The following is a 19,972-nucleotide window of genomic DNA, read 5'->3' on the forward strand; positions in this document are numbered from 1 at the left end:
GTGTAGTAATCTTGGTTTGCATAATCCACATAGTTTAATTTAACAAGAACAAGTGAAGTCTGAAAAGTCACAAGCAAAAAATATGGAACAAATACAGTCTTTTATTTTACCTCCCCACACAGTCAAAGAGAATCATGCATGTATCATGCTGAGTACAGAAATACTTAACTTGTATCTTGGAGAAGTTAAGTTTTATTATGCCTTACATTGTCTTCTGTTGTCATCATATCTTACTGAAACACAAACTAAAAGCTGCATATAAGAAAATGCAAAAAAGCTGTTTTTCTCTTTTTCAAGCTTTGACATTAATTGTATCGTTAAAGCCATTATTTTTAATAACATAAAGGAAACATCAAAGACTACATGCAATCAGTTCATTTAGTTTTTAAGATAATGTTTTCAACAAATCACCAAAGAGAAAAGAATTCATAAGCCAAGACTGAAAGCTTTAATGTAATAACAGATGGTCCCAGATGTAACAGGCTATATATTCCATATATAGCTGTATGCTTTATTTCTGTGATGAAAAACATTTCATTTGATGTCACATAGGAGAGCCACTCCTCTCAGTATCCAATGGTCTGGAGGTAATACTGTCTTTAAATAGATCACTGTAATATAGTTCAGATCTGTTCTGCTGGGCTTCTTGTAAATGGGACAAACATAGAGCTTGGGATCTTCAGGAAAAGGTGTCTTAACAGCAAATATATGTACCACTGGCAGCTGGACATAAAGCATCTTCGGTGTAGATTCAACGAGTTTACTGTTTCTTCTGTCCCAGCCTGCTCCTTCCAAGTACAGCCCATGAATATATACTCCTACCTGTGTGGAGGGTATGTGGATACACATCACACAAAAGAAAACATCTGTTTTGTAGGATGAATAATTTGCATAAGCTACCAAAAGGAATACTTTTATAGCAAGAGAATCTGACATTGAATCTTTCTAACCCATGAAAACTAATTATAATATACTCCCTTTTCAGAAGATAATGCTATTGAAAATGATGGCAATAAAAGTTCAATAGTCTATTCTGAATACAGTTTTATTTGAAGTTTCTTACGTATTCATTAAATACACATCTTATTCTGTGGCTAAATATCATTTAAGAGAAATAGTTTTTGTTGAATGAAATGAGTTTTTAATAACAGTTTTATAAACGCAAAAAATACAGAAAAGATTTATAATTGTTAGTTATCCTCTAAGCTGAGAAAAAGCCAGTGAGGTAAAAAGCTTAGAAACATCCCCACTTTAGCAATCACAAATCACTGTTACATAAATAAAATACTGAAACAAATCAGAAAACATTTTTGCAAATCATACTTACAGAAGGAGATGCTGTGATTTCTTCTTTGTTTTGCTTTAGCACTTCATTATGTATTGTAACTGCATCTAAAGCCCAGCCTTTATGTGCTCGAGTAGCTTCCTGTCTCACTGCCGTTAGGAATCCTTGAAAAATTAAGCCACAGATTTAGTATATGTCTCACATGGCAAAGAAATTTTGCTCATAATGTGGCTCTACACTCAATGCTATAGGCAGATATCCAAAGTTCTAATGAAACCAAGCACCTTAACTAATGACAACAAACTTTTATTTGCCACTTTTTTGTTCCAATTTTGACCCCACACAAGTCATTGCAGGGACAAACATTTTATAATGGCACTGAGAAAATGTGGCTGAGAAAGTATTTGCTCAGGATACTGACTTGCTTATTATCATTATGTTTTTCACTACAAAATCCATGGCAGATTTGTGCTCCAAGAAGGAATCTGAGGATAGGTGAGCTATTATAGATGTAAAAGTAACTTTGGGAAAAATTCTAGTTTTGTTTTGTTTTAAATGGACGATGTAGAAAGATATAATAAATTTCAGTAATGCAAAATTTCAATGATGGAAAACCAAAAGTGTGTCTGAAATGATATTATGAATGACTATGTGCTAGGGGAATCTAAACAAGTCAGTGTTTATAAAGGATTATTATTATTGATTAGTGAAGAAAAGGAAGAAAGAAGATGACAAAAGCAGTGAGGTGATTTCAGAGTACTGTTTTGAGTAGACTTAGCAGAGATTTGCAATGAAAAAAGTTTGAGAGGTGAAGGGATGAATAGATGATGACAAATAATTGTGCAAGACGGAACTTTGGATGTGTTATAATAGAAAAAACTACAGAAGTGAAACACATAGAAACAACCAGGAATTTGCTACAGGTGTCTCAGAATATGGTTAACAACCAAAATAAAACACCAGCTGCTATTTTCTGCTGCCACACGATGTACTACTTAGAGTTGTCAGGAGGAGTCTGAGGAAAAGGGAGTAAAGTTAACGCAGAGAAATATATGCTTGAGAGTGATTACTATAAAGACATAAAGATAAAACAGCATCAGTTCCTACTTGACGGGGCGTAAAGAAAAGAATGACTAACATTTTGGGTGCTGTTGAGTGTATAAAAGGAGAAACCACTGAACGAAACATTGACGAGCCAGGAAGGAAACCATGACAGTACGCAGTCAAGAAGTGGAAGGCAGCAATTCTAGGTGTTAGAAATGGTTTCACATGCTAATTAGGAAAAGTTCAACTTGAAGTTGTCGCAGCTGAAATATTCATATGTGATGCAAACATAATGTAGTACATGAAATGAACATGTAATGATTTTCTCAAATACTATCTATTCTAATACAAATAAAACAGGCTGATCTAGGTTTCTACATTTCACTAAAATTAATTATATCTATAACAATATATGAAATTTTATCTTTCATAAGCCTGTTGAAGTGCAGTGTTCACTCAATGGAATACTTTGTGTATTACTGCAAAAATTCGCTCTCCGATAATAATTATAATTTATGATTAAATTAAATTTATGATTAAAATGATTAATTTATGATTATTTATGATTATAATTTATAGATGACCAATGCTGATACTTGCCAAAACATCGCAACAGATTTTAAATACAATTATTGGTGAGAATTTATAATATTATACTGAGGTTTTTCCAATAAACTGATAAAATACACTCTTCTTTTACACTCTATATAAAATACACTCTTATTTTAACATTATAATGTATTTGCCAATATCATAATCAATTTAGGGCTTTATTCCCCAGTGCAATCAGTCTGTGTTTACTTGCAATGGCAGTACAAGGTAGTCCAACTGCTGAATTGCCTCACACCAGTCAATTTTTCAACATTAATTTGTGATTTGATTTACTCAAAATTTCCTGGTGAGCAGTATTATTAAGATAGTAACAATACCATGCCCTTATCCAATAGTGCACCATTTTTGCTTAATAGACTACTTTCTCAGCTTCCAGTATTAGTATTTTGGAACAGAGAAATTCAAGCAGTCACCAAGAAGGTCTCTGTTTTGTGTTTTTGCTCTTAGGCTAAGTACTTTCTTCAATCAAAAGAATCTGTTCCATTATCATCATTTAAACCATTTTTTTCCACTGTCATCATATATATGCCCTTGCGTGCTCATTGGAGATCAGTGCACTCACCAGCTGCACCACTATTCATGATAGGAACAGTGTGATTTTTTGACTGACATCTCAAAACAATCTTTTAACAATAACTGTGATGCTCTCCATGCACCTTAACTGTTTCTGAGTGCAACTCTAATAAGGACTTGTATTTCTACAGTGCTAGTCGTAAAGAGATCAGTAAGAAGGGAAGCATTACAACTCATAAGGTGGTCAGGATTTCATAGGTTAATCCTAATGAAAAAAAATCATACCCATTACATGAGAGAAGTTTTCCACGGGCATTTTATACAGGTATATTATTATACCTGCATATAATTATGATTAAATACATTAGTATTCAAATCCTTTCAGTACTCTACCTTGTGGATTGAAGAATCCAGTCATCCAAAACACATTTGGTCTTCCTTCATATATCCAAGTAGATAGTTGAGTATTTCTTTCCAAAAATTCGGTGAACCAGAAGCCCAGTGTTGAAGAATCCCAAGATACCCTTTTCCATACTTGAGGAATTCGTGCATCATACATATTATCCAGTGCATCTCTCAAATTCTGAAGGAGTGAAATGATAACATATTGTCTACAGCCATTAAGGTAATAGCTTATATAGAATATTCCATACGTAGTAAACGTGTTTATACTTGCCTCACTCATAATAATAGTCCCTTCTATGGCCAGTTTAAGATCATTCAAACTGTTGCGGACTACCGTGATAACTTTTTGCATTCTGTCAATTTCTTGCCGAAGAAAAATATTCATAGAGTTGAGTTGCCCCATTTTAATTAAACGAGCTTTGACCTAAAATACAGATGCCCAGAAAAACAAACGTAGTTAAATGAAATACTGTGAAATACTGTTGTCGCATACAACAACAAAACGTTCTTTGTTTCAGAAAGACTAACTGTAGGTTTGTACTATGAATTATTAAACTACAAATTTCCACCTTAGAATCATTGCAGTTTTGCTTTGTTTTTGTCTGTTTGTTTGTTTTTGTCTGATATTACCTAATTACTCATGTGCTAGATCAAAACAACCTGGAAGGAGCCAGGAGACCCCTGTCACAAAAAGTTAAGATCATTTGTTGTTGTTTTCACATATAGCCATGGCAAGAATAGGGGAGGGCACAGAAGCAAAGAGAGTAGAGGTTAGAGTCTCATATGTGAAAATTCTACAGAGAAAGAATAGTATGAAAACTACTAAGGTGAGCTTGCCTCATGAGGTATATAATCTGGAGGAAGTTTCTCTAGCATATCTTCAGCTAAACGATAAACAATTGCTTCACGAGTTTCTCCAGGTCCTGCACCACTTTCTTTAGGCTGAATGTTGGTAATAGTATCTAGAACATCAGCTGCTGCATGGTTTTGGTATCTACAAGGATAAGAAATGTGTTATAAACTACTGAGGTTTTTTTATCGTTAAAACATATATTTGGTAGAACATAACATTTGAAATTGTGGAAAAAATGTACTCTTTCCTTTGCTTACTGCCCCAAGCTGATCACACTCTGTGAACAGTTTTTTGCTTTATATGATTGTACAGAATGTGGTCTGCCATCTACCCATCCTGTTATACACTTGTTTTTCTAATATAGAGCTAAGAAAAATAGAGCGTTCCAGAGGCTGCATCTTAACTTCTGAGAAAATGAGACAGCAGAAAAACTTATCATATGATTTCTAGGGATTCTGTTTTTTAACAAGAAAGAATATTTATTTCTTTTAGATACTTCTAGATAAAATAAAAGATAAAAAGATAAAATATAGTAGAACATGTTAGTTCTTCAACACAAGTAGAACCACAGAAGTACTTTTGTTGCAATGCTGTCTAGTGGCATAGCATTCTGACAGGCTGGAAGAAAGAAATAATAAAGTCTATTTGTTCATATTGCAGCAGTGGCATTGTCTACTTTTACCTCATGGTCTGACTCAGAACATAAATTTATTTCAACTCAAAGCATAATTTTACATGCTAGTTTTGCTCTTCAACCTTCATCTGACATCCATCTTATTACTTTGCCATACACAATTATATAAGAAATGAAACCAAGGATTATTCCACAGGCTAGAACATGGTTACTTTCTTTGAGTTCATAAGATTGAAGATAATGTCATAGTACTGCAGAAACTAGATACTGTGCATTTCAACATAAACCTTTTTTAATTCAATTATAAGACTATGAATCAGAAAAAATAAATAGAAATTCTACCGGCACTTTGATTCTCAGTGGATATAATTTCTGCTTCTGAATGTAAGAATGGTTGGGTTTTCATGGTTTTTAATAAAGCTTGACTTTAGATTCAAAATTCACAAGCTGTTTTCATTTATGCCTCTTCATTTAAAAAATGAGATATTTATTCAAGACTACATACTGTCATAAAAGTTGGATAAAATAAAATCTCCTTAGGACTTGTGATTTTGATCCTAACTTTGATAACACACTGGTACTTCTAACCCCTTCTCTGTGTCTCAATGAACACATAGCCTATGGCAGAATAGCTGTGAACCTCATACTGCAAGTTCTGCTGGTAGACAATTTTATGTGGAAGAAATAGGTAAATAGGTCCCGTGGCTATTATGTTAAATAAAAATTAAAATTTAAGTATGCTTGTTCTTTCCCTATGTCTAAACAAGAATAGGAACTATTTTAAAAGGAGGCAATATGCTTACTTTAGGGAAAAGCGGATAATATAGAGCACTTTTAAAAAGATATCCTCAAAGTGGGAGCCTCAAAGGAAAGTAATACTCCTTTCTCTAATGACACGAGGTTGGAATCTTTTGGAAACAAGTAAAAACAACTGAATCATCTGAAGAATCTATTTTTTATGTAGACAGAGTTTGGTCTCAACAGACCATCACAGGTCGATAGCTGGAATCTCTGCCATTAGAAATTTTCTGTACTGGAAATTGAAACTAAGAGAAAATACAGTTTGAAGGAAACATTATCTCAAATTTGTGTAGAGAACAGCAGTATCAATTACAACAACATAATATTATATTGTACTCTGTTTTCAGATAGCAGATTACAGCTTGCAGTAATTCATTTAGATTTAAAGCTTCAGCATGGAACCAGTTGGTGAAGGGAGTTTGAGAGATGATGGTCAGGATATTGCTTGCCTACCTCAGGTACCTGTTAAAAATACTGCCTTTACAGGATTCAGATAGTAAGTTATAAATATTGAGGTGACTTCAGAAGTTAAACCAAAGTAAATTACTTTCACCAGAGATACATATTTACAATAAGTACTAGATGGAGGTGACAATAAAATTGTGCATTTTTCTCACAGTATCTTCAGGATACTGAGATTTTTAAATGGGATCAGCTTCTCAAATCTGAGACTGAAGAATTCTGAGAAGTTTCTGTTTTGTCCTAAAATGTTAGAAAATATTACGTTTCTACAACAGTTAAGCACTCAAATAACATTTCCAGTGCTTAAAGTTGTATTAAGAAATAATTAATAAGAATGTGTTGAAAGTGCATCAATTCATGGCAGAATTAAGAACTTCAGTGGAAAAAAGATTCATAACTTTTTGTAGGATATATAACTTTAGAAGGAAACAAAAGCCAACTGCTACAAATAGTATTTATGATTAAAAAAAATTAAGCAAAAGAAAATTTGAAATTGTATTAATACTAGGCGAGATTAAAAAGCCTCTTTTAAGTAATGGGAATGACTAGAATGACAGCAGTAAAAAACTGTAGTTACGTGCAAAGGCATGCTGTAAACCAAATGACGATCCAGAGAAACATTAAAAAAAACTCTACAGGAAAAATACAACAGAACAGCAAAAAGCAAACATTGGAAACTTTCCTTAGTTGAATTGTACAGAATCTTATACTTCAAATAGAGATGCTTCAAAATGCTTTCATATTTAAAAATAAACAAAAGCATATAAAAAAACAACATTAATAATGGAGTAAATTCTTACTACTTTAGAGGAATATGTAAAATGTACCTGAAGATACTGCAAACATAGTCATGTACCTCAATAGTGATATTCACATGAATCCTAGATATCTCTTGAGAAATACACTTAGATATTTCACATTGATTTTGTTTCTTTATACTAAATAAGAGTCACTAGTTTCAATGTACAGAGTGCCACTTACGTAATATCAGCATTAGGATGGAGACCAAAGACCTGTGGGCTATCCATAGCCGGGAGAGACTGAATGTATTCAAAATACTGGTCCACGGTTTTGCACACTGGAATTTTATATCCAGTGTAAAAGCAGAAAGCTCTGTCAAAGATCTTTTCACTAAACCACACCTGTGCAAAATCCAGAGGAAAAAAGTACATTATTCTGCTCCTTAGAATTTTTAATCTCAGTTTTAGGAAATAGGAGTTCGTGTTTTAACTAATACATTCATCTTTTTCTTGAATATGTAAGAAAATAAAGAAGAGTGGTATCTTGAAAGGTTGACATCTGGTTATGTCAATTTAATAATATCTGCTACTCTCTAAAGAGAAACCAAGAGGAAGAACCTCACTGGCAAAGACCAATGTTTTGAAAATTTCATATTACTTTGAATTACTCTTACAAGCTGGTGGAGTGTGTGTGCAGTAGAAAGATAGTCTTCTGATTTCTGTATAGCAACAACCAATGAAAACTACAAATAGCTGTATTTTCAAGGTCTCTCACCCTTGCAAAACAATTAAGAAGGCGCTTATCAAAGTCGTCTGTGACTCGGCCTCCATATTGCACTTCTCCAATCATGTAGCGTACTGTATTCCATGATATTCCCTGCATGCAAGTAAAGTAAATAAAAGACTGTAGTTAAAACACATAAGTAATTCAGATGTAATCTGAACCTCAACAGCTTCTAAAATGTTAGCTGAAAAGATTTGGAAGAAAAAATTTTTTTTTTCTAATGTGTTTTCTAAGTCTAGCTCTGCAATTTTAAACTAGAATTGGGCTTAATATTGCTTTAGGACACACATCTCACTATTTCGTGTGTGAACTGGAATCACTTTCAGATGCTTCTGCCTCTTTTCTATTTTTTGTGTTGCCTCTGCAGTTTCTCACGTTTCTTAAATAGCAAACTGCTACTTTGCAAGGAATGGCTATTCTACTTTAGTTCTGTGAAAAAGTAGAAGCCCAGTCAGCAGCCACAAAGAAGTCTGATTGAACGTATCAAAACCTGAAAAATATTTCACCTCCCTTTTCAAAACAGATATTGTATAGATTCATTAATATATTGCTTATCGTACTGAAAAAACAAGACCAAGTTCTGAAGTTCTTAACTACCACATTTTTTAACATGGATGATAAAAAAAAAAGACTTTAATCATTATTAGCTGTGCTGAAGGAATAAAGATTACTAGAAACATGATGAAAAGCAACTAGAGGTGCCGCATAAAGCAAATAAATAATGCAAATTGTAGTATTTACCTTCTTGATGTCACATTCATCTAGGTGATTTTGTATAAACTGAATGCTGGCTGTGAAGTCTGCTGAGTTAAATTCATAGGGAATATTCCAACCCAAAGGCCCAAACTTACGCCGTTCCTTAGGAATCCAATTAAAAACAGATATGTTAATGAAATGCATCATTTAATTTCATTATTCCAGTTTAATTCAAATAAATAAATAAATAAAAACCTAACAACAACAACAAAGAGCTTAAGTAACAGCTATGTGCCACAAATGTATCGATAGTAAATAACATGGTATTGAGCTTAACCATGGAGATAAAAAATTATAGAAGAATCAACAGAATCATTTATTTACTTTCAATAGAAATTACATTTACTAATCAGTGTAGTCATAGCTTTTACGTTTCTTACGTCTATGTGAATAATCAGCTTGTTCTACTAAGTAACGAATTAGAGGAAACATGGTCTTCATTTTCAGCATACTCAACAATTCTGCCTGAACTCAATAATCTTTCCTTTTCTATGTATACAGTCTGCTAATGATAATTGCAATTTTTCAAGTTCAAGTATTAACACATTATCCAAGAGTTTCTAAGTTTTTTCCTTATTGGCTCACTGTACAGTTTCAATATGTCTATCAAAATTCAAAACTTTATTTCACTAATGCTGCCACCACAGCAGTTTTCAAATATACTGTTGTATATATTTGAATATAATATTATAATGTTAGGAACAATAGAAAAATAATTTACTAAAAAAGTATGAGAATATGAATAAATAAAGACATTTTCAACAGCTTAGCGCTACAAGATTTCTCACTCCATTTTAACCACCCCAGTTACAATCACTCAATGAATTTTTTCAGGATGTAGAAAAAATTACTTCATGAAGAATTACATTGCTGAACAGTGCTATTATTTATTAAATGGATAAACAGTGTAATAGTGATGTTCTAAAATTAACCAATTTCAAATAACTAAGCAAACAATGACCTAGAGTTGCTGACATCATTAAGCAGAATTTAGCTACAACATATGTATTGTATACTTATATAAACACAAACACATATATATATATGTATACATAAAGCAATGCTTAGACCCTTTACTTTTCCTACTTTTCCCAAAAAATATATTTGTTATTATGGATGAGACAGCACTAACCAATAACACCCTGCAGAAACAAAATGATTTTCTGCCAAATTCTCTGAATTACTTCTTAAGCCATATTTATCGTGGCAATCTTGTCAAGAAAGGATATTATATACTGGTCAGTTTAAAGGGAAAGAAATGTATATAGTGCTTCCTGATCAACAGCCCAGCAATAAGTTTTCTTAGCAGATGAATAACAATATTTTTTTTTTTTGAAAGTACTGATGACAGAACAGACTTAGGTCTTCTGCTTCTATAAGAACATTATAATCTGTCGACAGTACACATGACAACTTTCTCATTGTTTATAATGGGTAGAAGGAGGAATTCAGACTGCAGTATATTATTAATAGGGACCTCCTACAAAAGGCCTTTCTCCTTCACCATATTTGCTGCACTGAAAATACAAAAAGCTCAACTGAGTCTGAAGTTTTAATAGTGTTATAAAACAATTCTTAGGCTCTTGCTTAAAAGAAGTTACATTCAGAGAAGCCAAATACTTGATAGATTGTGATCTCAGATATTATATATATTGTTGATGTACCAAATACACATACCGTCTTACTGAATTGATATTAGTGTAGAAAATATTGTCACATAAGAATAAGATAAAAACAAGACCAGAAGAATTTTATTTGATGCTAGCCATCTAGAAAGCAGACAGCTACTCTAAGCTAGGAATACAAACTGCCTTTAAAATCAGTGGGAAAAAAAAATGTCATCCCTTAGGTGACTGACTTGGACAGCTAAAATTAGATGAAAAAAAATCCTCATTCTAAACACCTATCGGATTAAAATTATATATAATTTAGAAGTCAGTTAAAAGAAGAAAGTATCTTGAAATACAGATGATAGAAATTAAAGCTCCAGCTCTGCAACATGATACTACAGTATCAAGTATCAAAATGTGTGTTTTCCATTAGGAAGCACTGTTAAAGTAAATACATTTATCAGGACTTTATTTTCAAGCCTTATAATAAATACCTGAACAGTAGAATGCAGAAAAGCGACAGTGTAAAGCAAAGGTTTCCACACAGGCATATCGCTAACATCTAACAGATCCTGATTAATTCCAGAGAAAGTTCTTTTTAAACCGGCACGTACACCCTGAGGAGGTTCATTTGTGAACTTCAAAGCAACCTGTTATGTGAAAAGATAAGAGCTGTACTTACTGAAACAAAAGCAAGATACAGAAATGTCACAGATATTAGTTATTAATGAAACATACAGTGTAAGCAATTGAATCATTGTAGATTCAAAACTGATACTGTTTTAAGTCTGAAAAAGGAGTATTAGACCACAAAACCATATGACATGCATCACTTCAAGATTTTGAATATGGATTTTCTGTTAACGATGGTGAGAGCCATCAGTGGCAAAAGTCCACAGATGTAAGAATTTTCATCAACAGCATGCAAGCTGTCGCCTTGCTTTTATGTGATCCTTCATCCCTAGTCTCTTCATTCATGACAAAGGGAAGTATCCAGAGTAGATGGTAACTTTGTTGTATTTTTGTTGTCAATATTTTACAGTAAATACAAAGAAACCTCATGTCTCCTCAGCTCAAGTTGCTGTGGACTCTGTTGCTATGTCTGCAACAATAAATAAGGAGATTGCCAGCAAATGTTTCTGGGCATTCCAGTCAGTAGGCCTGGAAGCCAAACCCATGGTAGCAAAATGCCAAAGTTTTATGCAGCAGCCCCTAGGTTTCTTGCAAACTGCCCGATGGAAATAGTTTCAAGAAAATGTGAATTGTCAAACCATGTCTGCAAATTAGTTAGAAATGTGATCACAGAATATTATGACTACTTAATGCTATGGACTATTGCATTCTGCTGGTTAACAGTTTGGGGCACACTTGAATCTATTAGTTCAGACACAGACAGGCTTTAGCAGATTCTGATATATATTCCATAAGACACTTTCAAATGCTGGAGGAACTCAAAAATGAAGCATTTTTCTGCTCCAGCAGTATGTCCCTGTCTGTTTGGTTTGCATTATCACCACAGCATGCACTGAAGGCACAGAGAATGTCAGGCTGCCATAGGGCTGAATGCAAGAGTGGTTGTGAACTGTTTCTACCTCTGAGAGAACTTTAAAAGGACTACATTAATGAATATGTACTTCTAGCAGTTTTACTATTCCCACATTTGTAAAAAAGAATCTCAATTATTTTTAAGGAATGACTTTTCAAATTAGACTCAAATTTGTATTGCTGGACTGCAGAACCTAAGCAAGTTGTCTCAGACTTTTGCAGTGAGCTATCTGCACATGAACACACTGAAGTGTTTCTTGTCATTTGGATTGTAACATTCATTTTTTTTAATATCCTCTGCTCTCTGTTTATTTCATTTCATTTTAAACACTTAAATTGAATAAACGGAAAGGCATGAAATGTCTGAACTTAACATGTGAACAAACCTGTAGCAGTGTAATTGGGAATTTAGGGTGTTGTTCAGTAGTTATCCAAACTCGAAATGTCTCATCCTGTATCTCAGCAGTAAGAAGTGTCTCCAGTAGTTCATCCATGAAATCCAGCCCAAGATGGCAATTTTGTAGTAATACCCAGCCACCCTAAATAGGAACACTGACCATTACCATATAAAATTAAGAACAACCATATAAAATTAGAAACAACCAAGTGTGTTAGAATTACATTTGGATTGCATGTAATTTTTGAGTTATTTTACTTTTGATCAGTTTCTAAATATGTATTGGCATACTTAAAACAAATGTAAAAAGTTAGTGTAAAATTTACTTTCACATTCTATACATTCCTAATGAAAATAACATAACTAGAGTCAAGTGTTCTAAGTAAAGTATCAGTGCTACCTAGTGGCAAAAAGAAAAAAATCCTGTTCTTATAGTCTAAAGTAAGCGTAGAGAGGTTGCACTTTCTAGCTGCAATTAGGCTACCTGCACTGAGTAGTTTTACGAAATTCAACCTGCTGCATATTAATTTTGTTCTAACTCAGCTCTCAATTGCATCAGAGCTCTATTTTGATGATTCTCTCTCTGTGTTTCTGCTTATGAATTTAAATTCAATCAGCTTTTCTAGCATCACTTTAGAAGCCTGATATTAAAATTGGACATTATTTAATCAATTCTAAAAAGTGATGTGTGGATTTCATTACAGCTTGTAATTTCATATTGGCAATTTTGTTTTAGCCTATTTAGAAAGAGAGAAATAATATTTTCTACTGAATATTATCAAAATATTTATGGTGAACTGATGACTATTAAAACAACAACTATATATAGATATATATACCAAAAAAAAGCCCCACAAATAAACAACAAACAAAAACCACAAAACCCATCGACAACAGACAAAAAAGAAACATTATGAAGGCTTTCTTTCTTTCTTTCTTTTATGGAGATAGAGGTATTTTTCTTTTTTAGGCAGATATTTACTCAGTGTGGTCCATTTCCAAATGAATCACAGTCAGTTCTTCAAAATTATCTACACAGCACAGCAGCTTTAATCACATTATATACACTTGGCCAGAGGTAGAAAAAACAAGAAATATTTGTCTCCATATTCACTAAGTCTTCTTTTTCCTTTCACATTTGATATTCACATGTTTCTCCCTCTTTAAAATGTGTGTACCACCGAGGGATTTTGTTCAGAAATTGATACTAGTAGTCCTACTAGAGTATCATTAGCTTTCAACAGGGAGAAAAGCAAGGCAAGACTGGCAAGTCATCATCATTCCAAGAAACTGATGATGGTCATTACAGACATATAGACAAATAAAGCAAAGTGGTCAATTGAACAAATATTATCTTGCAGGAGACTTATTTTCTATCAAATGAAGTTATCTCACAGGCAGCAGCCAATACATTTAGAATTCTCTGAGCAAATACTACACGATTTCTTTTTTTTTTTTCCTCTGCATGAAAGGCAAAGTTTGAAAATGTTCTGAAACACTTCAGTCTAAAAGATTAAGAGGACAGAACTCAGTAGAAATCTGAAGAAGGCTTCTGCATTTGCTCATCTTATGATTAGAGAAATAACTGATAAAAGAACTCCTCAGCACAGATGAAAACCTGAAATAATTTTGTTCACGAGTCTGAACGAATTTCTGTTCACGAATTCTCAAAGGAATGTGTTCTTGAAGAATATTCTGTGCTGTTATTTCATTTTCACACTTTGTGTTTCCAGAATTCCCATGGGTGAAGACAAAGAGCCAAGGAATCTAATGGACGCCATACACTGTGGAAGGTAAGTTTTAAATCTCAAATCTCAGTGGATTCATCTTTAATTTGTTATCTAACTTTTCATTCATATTATCACTGTAAGTTTGAAAGAATATAACAGTTAGATAATATGGGACCTATCAAACCTTTTACTGAACACAAGTCAGTTCAGAATTCTTTAGATGGAAATCACAGGTGCTATCTTCTTGATTCAGAAAGTGTGAACAGTAGGTTATGGCCATACCAAAAGTGTTTCATTCATCAATAGAATTCTTTCAGTCTTCAATTAGTAAGTAACTTCTTCAGTTTTCAATCAGTAAACATATTCTAATCCCTTAGGATTCCTGATATTTTGGGTTTACAGGCAACTATGGCTATGTATCTTCACCTGTAACACTGTTCACAGTTCTTGTGTTCCAATTCCACTGTTCAGCTGACTGTTACACTGTAACTTCCACATTACATCCACAGTTTCAGTTACCATCTTCAAAGAGCTTCTGCTTAGACTTCTCAAGTTTTTAGTATTTGAGACTGTCATCAGCCACAAGAATACTCTACAACATGTCTCAGGGACATCAGAGTGTTTCCCTCTGATGTTCTTGAGACTCAGAGCCACAGTGATTGACAAATAGAGAAAGAATGAACCAGAAACAACTCCTGTAGAACAAGGGGCTCTGCCAATAGCATGTATGCAAGGAAGAAAATGTGAGGAGCCTCAGCCTTCTGCATCTACAGCTTTAAGCTGTGTTTGCTTTGTACCCATCATTTTATCCCGTAGAATTTTTGCAACTTATATATAGCCCTCATAAGGAAGGAAAACAAAAGCCCAGCACAACCCCAGATCAACAACAGAACAAAACAACATAAACAAGAGCAAAACTCCTTTAAAGAAGAGGAAAAAAAGAAAAAAGAAAAAAAAAAAGATTGCATGCAAGAAGAGCTTTTCTACTAGAGCAGAAAATGGATTTATATCATAGCATTTTTCTTACCTGTTGCATTGACGTCTGTATGAGTTTCCGCGCGTGATACTCTTGTCCTTGACCCATAGAGATGGTCCTACATTCTGCAGCAAATTTGACAATGATTAATGAACTACAATTCTTGAAAAACAATTTCTTTTCAGTAAGAAAAAATAAGTGAAATTAATACAGCATAATGAAGTATGCTTACAAGAAAAAAAATACAAGTAGAATTCTTTTACTAGCTAAGTTTTTTTAACAATGAAATACTCAAACACTAACATTAAAATATGCATCCATATGAATATCCATGTTCACAAAAGTGAAATTCTGTGCCTAAAAATACTGTCAAATAAGAATTTGAGCCAAACTATAATTAAGTTACAGCTTGCTTAGAAATAGGAACCCAGATTTTTCTTTAAGTGCGGGCGATGAAGCCATGTAAATTAACATTATGCATAACCTTAGATTTAAATTATGAGCATTAGTGTGACTAATATCACAACTGTATGTATCAACATCCAGCTCAGTTTGCATACACGATTTTCAAAATTTCCATACAACGTAGACACAAAGTCCAGAATATACAAATGTATATAATGTGCATTTTTTGTGTTTTTTTTTTTTTTTTTTTTTTACAAAGTAATCTTGTAAGCAGATCACTGATTATTTTGTTATCTGCACTAGATACTGTCATCATGCCAGAATTAATAAAAAGTGAATACTGTCTTACAGTTTAAATAACATTATCACTTGGACAATAACAATTAATAAATTACGAACAGAAAACATTATTTTCCAACTGCATACAGAATAGCTCCCAGCATACTATAGCTTACTTAATATGATATTATGGCTAAGCATAATAGCTTATAGTAATAGTTTAGCAGCAGTAATAGTGGTACAAATGAATTTTAAAAATTAATTTCAGATTTTTTTTTCCTGAAAAGACTTACATTACTCTTCTACATATGAAAAGACTCAAGATAATGAATAAATATTCTCCTACCCAGTTTAAGCTTCCTAGCCAAGGAATCAATTTGAATAGTTGGATCAGATCCCATAGACAAGAAACAGATTAGAGGTGTCTGTGGGTCACTTTCCTCCCAAGTTTTCTCTAAATTTAGAATGACAGGTTCTGTATATTTCTCATCCAAGGAACTTGCAATGTATTTCCTAGCTTGGGAAAGAGTCCGGTCCGGACACCAAGATCTAGAAATAAAAACATAAATACATGGAAATACAAATTCAGTCCCAAGTCTTATTGCAGAGAAGTTCTATTTTAATCAAATAGAGTTTTTTGCTTTATTATACACACATTCATATTTATATCTTTACGTCTCTACAGTTATAATCATAGAAAGAGCTGGTAGTCTTCCCAGCACTTATGACTTGTCAATACTTTGCAGTTGCTTACAGTTTTGCCACAAGTAAATCATTTGTTCTGAAGCATTCTGTTCCAGGTATCTTTATCAGAAAGGGGCACTCTTCATTTTAAATAGAGCTTTTGTATATGAGAACACAAGTAGGGAAATATAAGATTGGTCTCACTCCTCAGTGCAATTCTACAGATGTTTCACTGGGTCTGCTAGTCTTTCAGAACACAGCTCTCACAATGGATAGTCTTTGTGTTTGGGATGAGTCTTTACTGTTCCCAGGGGAAAAAAACAACAAACCATCACTTCTTTCAGATCAAATGATATGACATCTCCGCAAAACTTCAACTTATAGTCTTCTTCTTTATAGATTCCCCTCCACCTTCTGAGTATATAGCATATATCAGAATAGTATTTCTTCCATCATCTTCAGGTCATTTTTTACTGAACAGGCTGAATTCACTCCAAACACATTTCATGTTCTAGTAAATAATGTTTTATGCAGAGTGTCTGAAATATTTCTTGCAGAATTTGGAAACATAATGAATGCAGAAGGATATGAGAAAGGTACATAAGATCTCGTGTAAGGCAGATAAAAGCTGCTTTGGAGAAATCCATTCCATCTCAAGTAGTGCCACAGTGATCTAATGCAATGCAATAAAATATTCTACACCACATTTTGCACAGGGGACCTTAGGATATCTGTTTTGCATTTTCAGAAACATATACATACACAAATACTGACCTTTTTAATCACATAAGATATTTAGAGTAGCTAATTTTAAGAAAAGTGAGAAAAGGTCATTTTGGAAACTATCTAAATGGTCCTACTATTTCACTGGCTTTCTGGAGAGGGCTGCAGTGACTGCTAGTTTCCTTTTACTACGTCATAAAAACAGTCAGCAAGCTATGTTTTAGAAAAAAATATTTTTGGACTCTTCAGAGGATTGCTCTGAAATGACTAAATTTAATAATATGACGTATCAGTGAATTAATAATATCTAATATCACCCAATATTAATTGTGACAATAACATATTGACTTTCTGAGACATGTGCTGCAATCATGTATGTCATTTCCCAAATTTCTGAAGATACTCACCTAATAAGTAAAAGCCTGTGAAAGGGGTCAAGTGAATCATATCCATCAGGAATAATTCCTTCCTCGGGAGCATCTTTATCAAACCAGTTTTTCCATTCCTTTTCGTTATTGGCTATCTAAATTTATTACATTAATACACACATAAAATACATTTCAGCTGTTGTAAAATCCCCTTGGAAATGTATATTTAAATGAAGTTTTCTTATTATATAAGAATATATTACAAACATCGTTAACAGACTGTAGTATTTAAGACACACATCAGAATTATGAAATTACAATTAGTAATGTTAGTATTAAGGTGCAGCTACTTAAAACTCAGTAATTAGCAGAAGGATTGTATACTAGAAAAGAAATGTACCATGATAGTTTTTCAGATTACAAAATACTAAGAGAAAAAACCTTTCCATCTCAGTACACTGTAGACAGCCAAAGACTCACATTTAAAAGAACAGGATCAAGTAAGCATTTGACTTAAGAAAGGATCAATTTGACCACAGATTTGATCACTGTTGAGCACCTCACAGAACACATGACCTAACAGGACCAGTGATAATTGTGACATGACATTGTGAAGATTGCTATGCAGTGAGAAGAGTAAGATACCACAATATTCTCAGATCACTTGAATGAAAAAGAACACACATCTATTCTCAAATACAGCTCTATATAATTGTTATGTACTATGGATCTCTGTCTGTTTGGCAGACATGGTTTCAAATAGGAGTTCCAAAACACCTAAATCACAAACAAATTGGGAGAGGAGTGAGAAATTGACATACAAGAATCTCTTCCAACCATGTATTTCCTATAAATTTAGAATCAGAAAGAACACAAATTTGACTTTCCTAACTACAGCCCAAGTCTGAGGAAAAAAACAAAAAACACATCACAGAAACAACAATAAAGCAGTTCTACATAAACTGACATCATTTTGAGCACAGAGCATACTCAGAGGAGGTGCTCAGATGCTCAAAACATCTGCTAATGGTCATAGCCAGAGATAGACTGCTGGGCTAAAACGGTCTTCAGTTAACTCATCAAAATGTTTACCTTTTTATTACTTATTGCTTTGTATAATTTCTCTTCCTCAACCATAGTTGTTAACAGGGCACTTTAGAAGAGAACTTTATTTTTAGAGAAAAATTCATAAATGGCAAGGATAAATGAAAACTCCAGGCAACCTTTTGAGAATGGGGAACTCTGTTATCAATGGTTTGTTGTTATTTTTTTTTCCTTATTTTAAATCATCTCCAGTTTGTATCTGCATGAATAATTAAATAATTTTATTCAAAATGATGAGCCAAACAGACAGCATAAATGGATGCAAGTCAACGTTTCCAGTTTGTAAATATATGGACACTTTAAGTTAGCACTTAAAGATTGAATCTTCTTCTTAAGTGTTATAGTCTAAAACTGTGTTTGCACAAAATACCATCCAACTCAAAACTTCTGCAAACTGTGGAAGTTAATTCCACTAATTTTAGCTGCATCACATCAAGAATCCTACAACAGATCCATTGCACTCTACAAACTAAAAAGAAAAAAATTAATTGATAAGCACGTGACAAAATTTAAACATCTGAGCAATGTGCACAGTGTTATGCTTTTTGGATTCTAGTTCCCTAAAGGTCCAGAGTTTAGATCCGACTGGACTGTTCCAGCTTGATTATTCCAGACTCAGTGTTGTGTTTGGTATCCCCAGAAACCAAAGTGTGGAGGAAAAAGGCAGGTAAATATCCAGATCTTTCCTTGATACAGAGCTGGGAAACAGTCAGGACCACTTCCAGATACACCATTTAGGTGAACACTCTGCAAACCTTCAGAGCAATAAATGCTGTCACAAAATCAGCTTGTTTGACTATTGCTGTAACAGCAAGAAGGCCTCAGTGATCAGACCAAAATTCTAACAGTGCTTGGCAAGAAAAGAAAGAGAAAGGCTTAGGGAGGATTTTAACTACAACAACAACAAAAATAAATAAAATAATAAACTCGTCACAATCTAATACATTTATAAGGTCATGTATCTCTCAATAATAGAAATACTATTTTTATAGCTTGTTTGTCATAACTGTGCAATATTTTGACCTTTGAATAGAAATGTTTAAAAAGACAGCAGTTTATTTGCAAGATCTACCAGACTCAAGGCATAAGATATAACTAAACTAAAAAATTTGAAGCTCATAGATAAACCTTCCAAGACTTTTTCTCTCTCTATTTTTTTTTCTTTCTGTCGTTCTCTCTGTCTGACTTTTGATTTATAGGTTTTTTGGCCCTGCTCTCCTTCTACCTGAATTATTATAACACAAAAATTATAACACAAAAAA

General features: G+C 33.4%; 2 protein-coding genes across 2 annotated transcripts in view; one reads left to right on the top strand and one right to left on the bottom strand.

The window, feature by feature from the left end:
• KCNK5 (potassium two pore domain channel subfamily K member 5) overlaps positions 1-19,972 on the top strand; it is a 369,979-nt gene that overhangs the window by 186,906 nt on the left and 163,101 nt on the right. The window lies entirely within an intron of this gene.
• The window catches only part of DNAH8 (dynein axonemal heavy chain 8), a 99,581-nt gene continuing 80,143 nt past the window's right edge, over positions 535-19,972 (bottom strand). The window contains exons 77-89 of the mRNA XM_065735732.1: positions 17,646-17,761; positions 16,178-16,380; positions 15,199-15,272; positions 12,431-12,583; positions 10,994-11,149; positions 8,875-8,991; positions 8,125-8,226; positions 7,591-7,751; positions 4,697-4,853; positions 4,131-4,283; positions 3,848-4,037; positions 1,328-1,449; positions 535-822 (exon numbers count right to left, since the gene is read on the bottom strand). Coding sequence (XP_065591804.1) covers positions 535-822; positions 1,328-1,449; positions 3,848-4,037; positions 4,131-4,283; positions 4,697-4,853; positions 7,591-7,751; positions 8,125-8,226; positions 8,875-8,991; positions 10,994-11,149; positions 12,431-12,583; positions 15,199-15,272; positions 16,178-16,380; positions 17,646-17,761 — 1,992 coding nt within the window. The remainder of the gene's footprint in view (positions 823-1,327; positions 1,450-3,847; positions 4,038-4,130; positions 4,284-4,696; positions 4,854-7,590; positions 7,752-8,124; positions 8,227-8,874; positions 8,992-10,993; positions 11,150-12,430; positions 12,584-15,198; positions 15,273-16,177; positions 16,381-17,645; positions 17,762-19,972) is intronic.

The sequence above is a fragment of the Cyrtonyx montezumae genome, unplaced genomic scaffold (genome assembly GCF_038088225.1).
Source record: "Cyrtonyx montezumae isolate F1298 unplaced genomic scaffold, pur_monq_1.0 scaffold_0, whole genome shotgun sequence".
In the NCBI taxonomy this organism is placed as follows: Eukaryota; Metazoa; Chordata; class Aves; order Galliformes; family Odontophoridae; genus Cyrtonyx; species Cyrtonyx montezumae.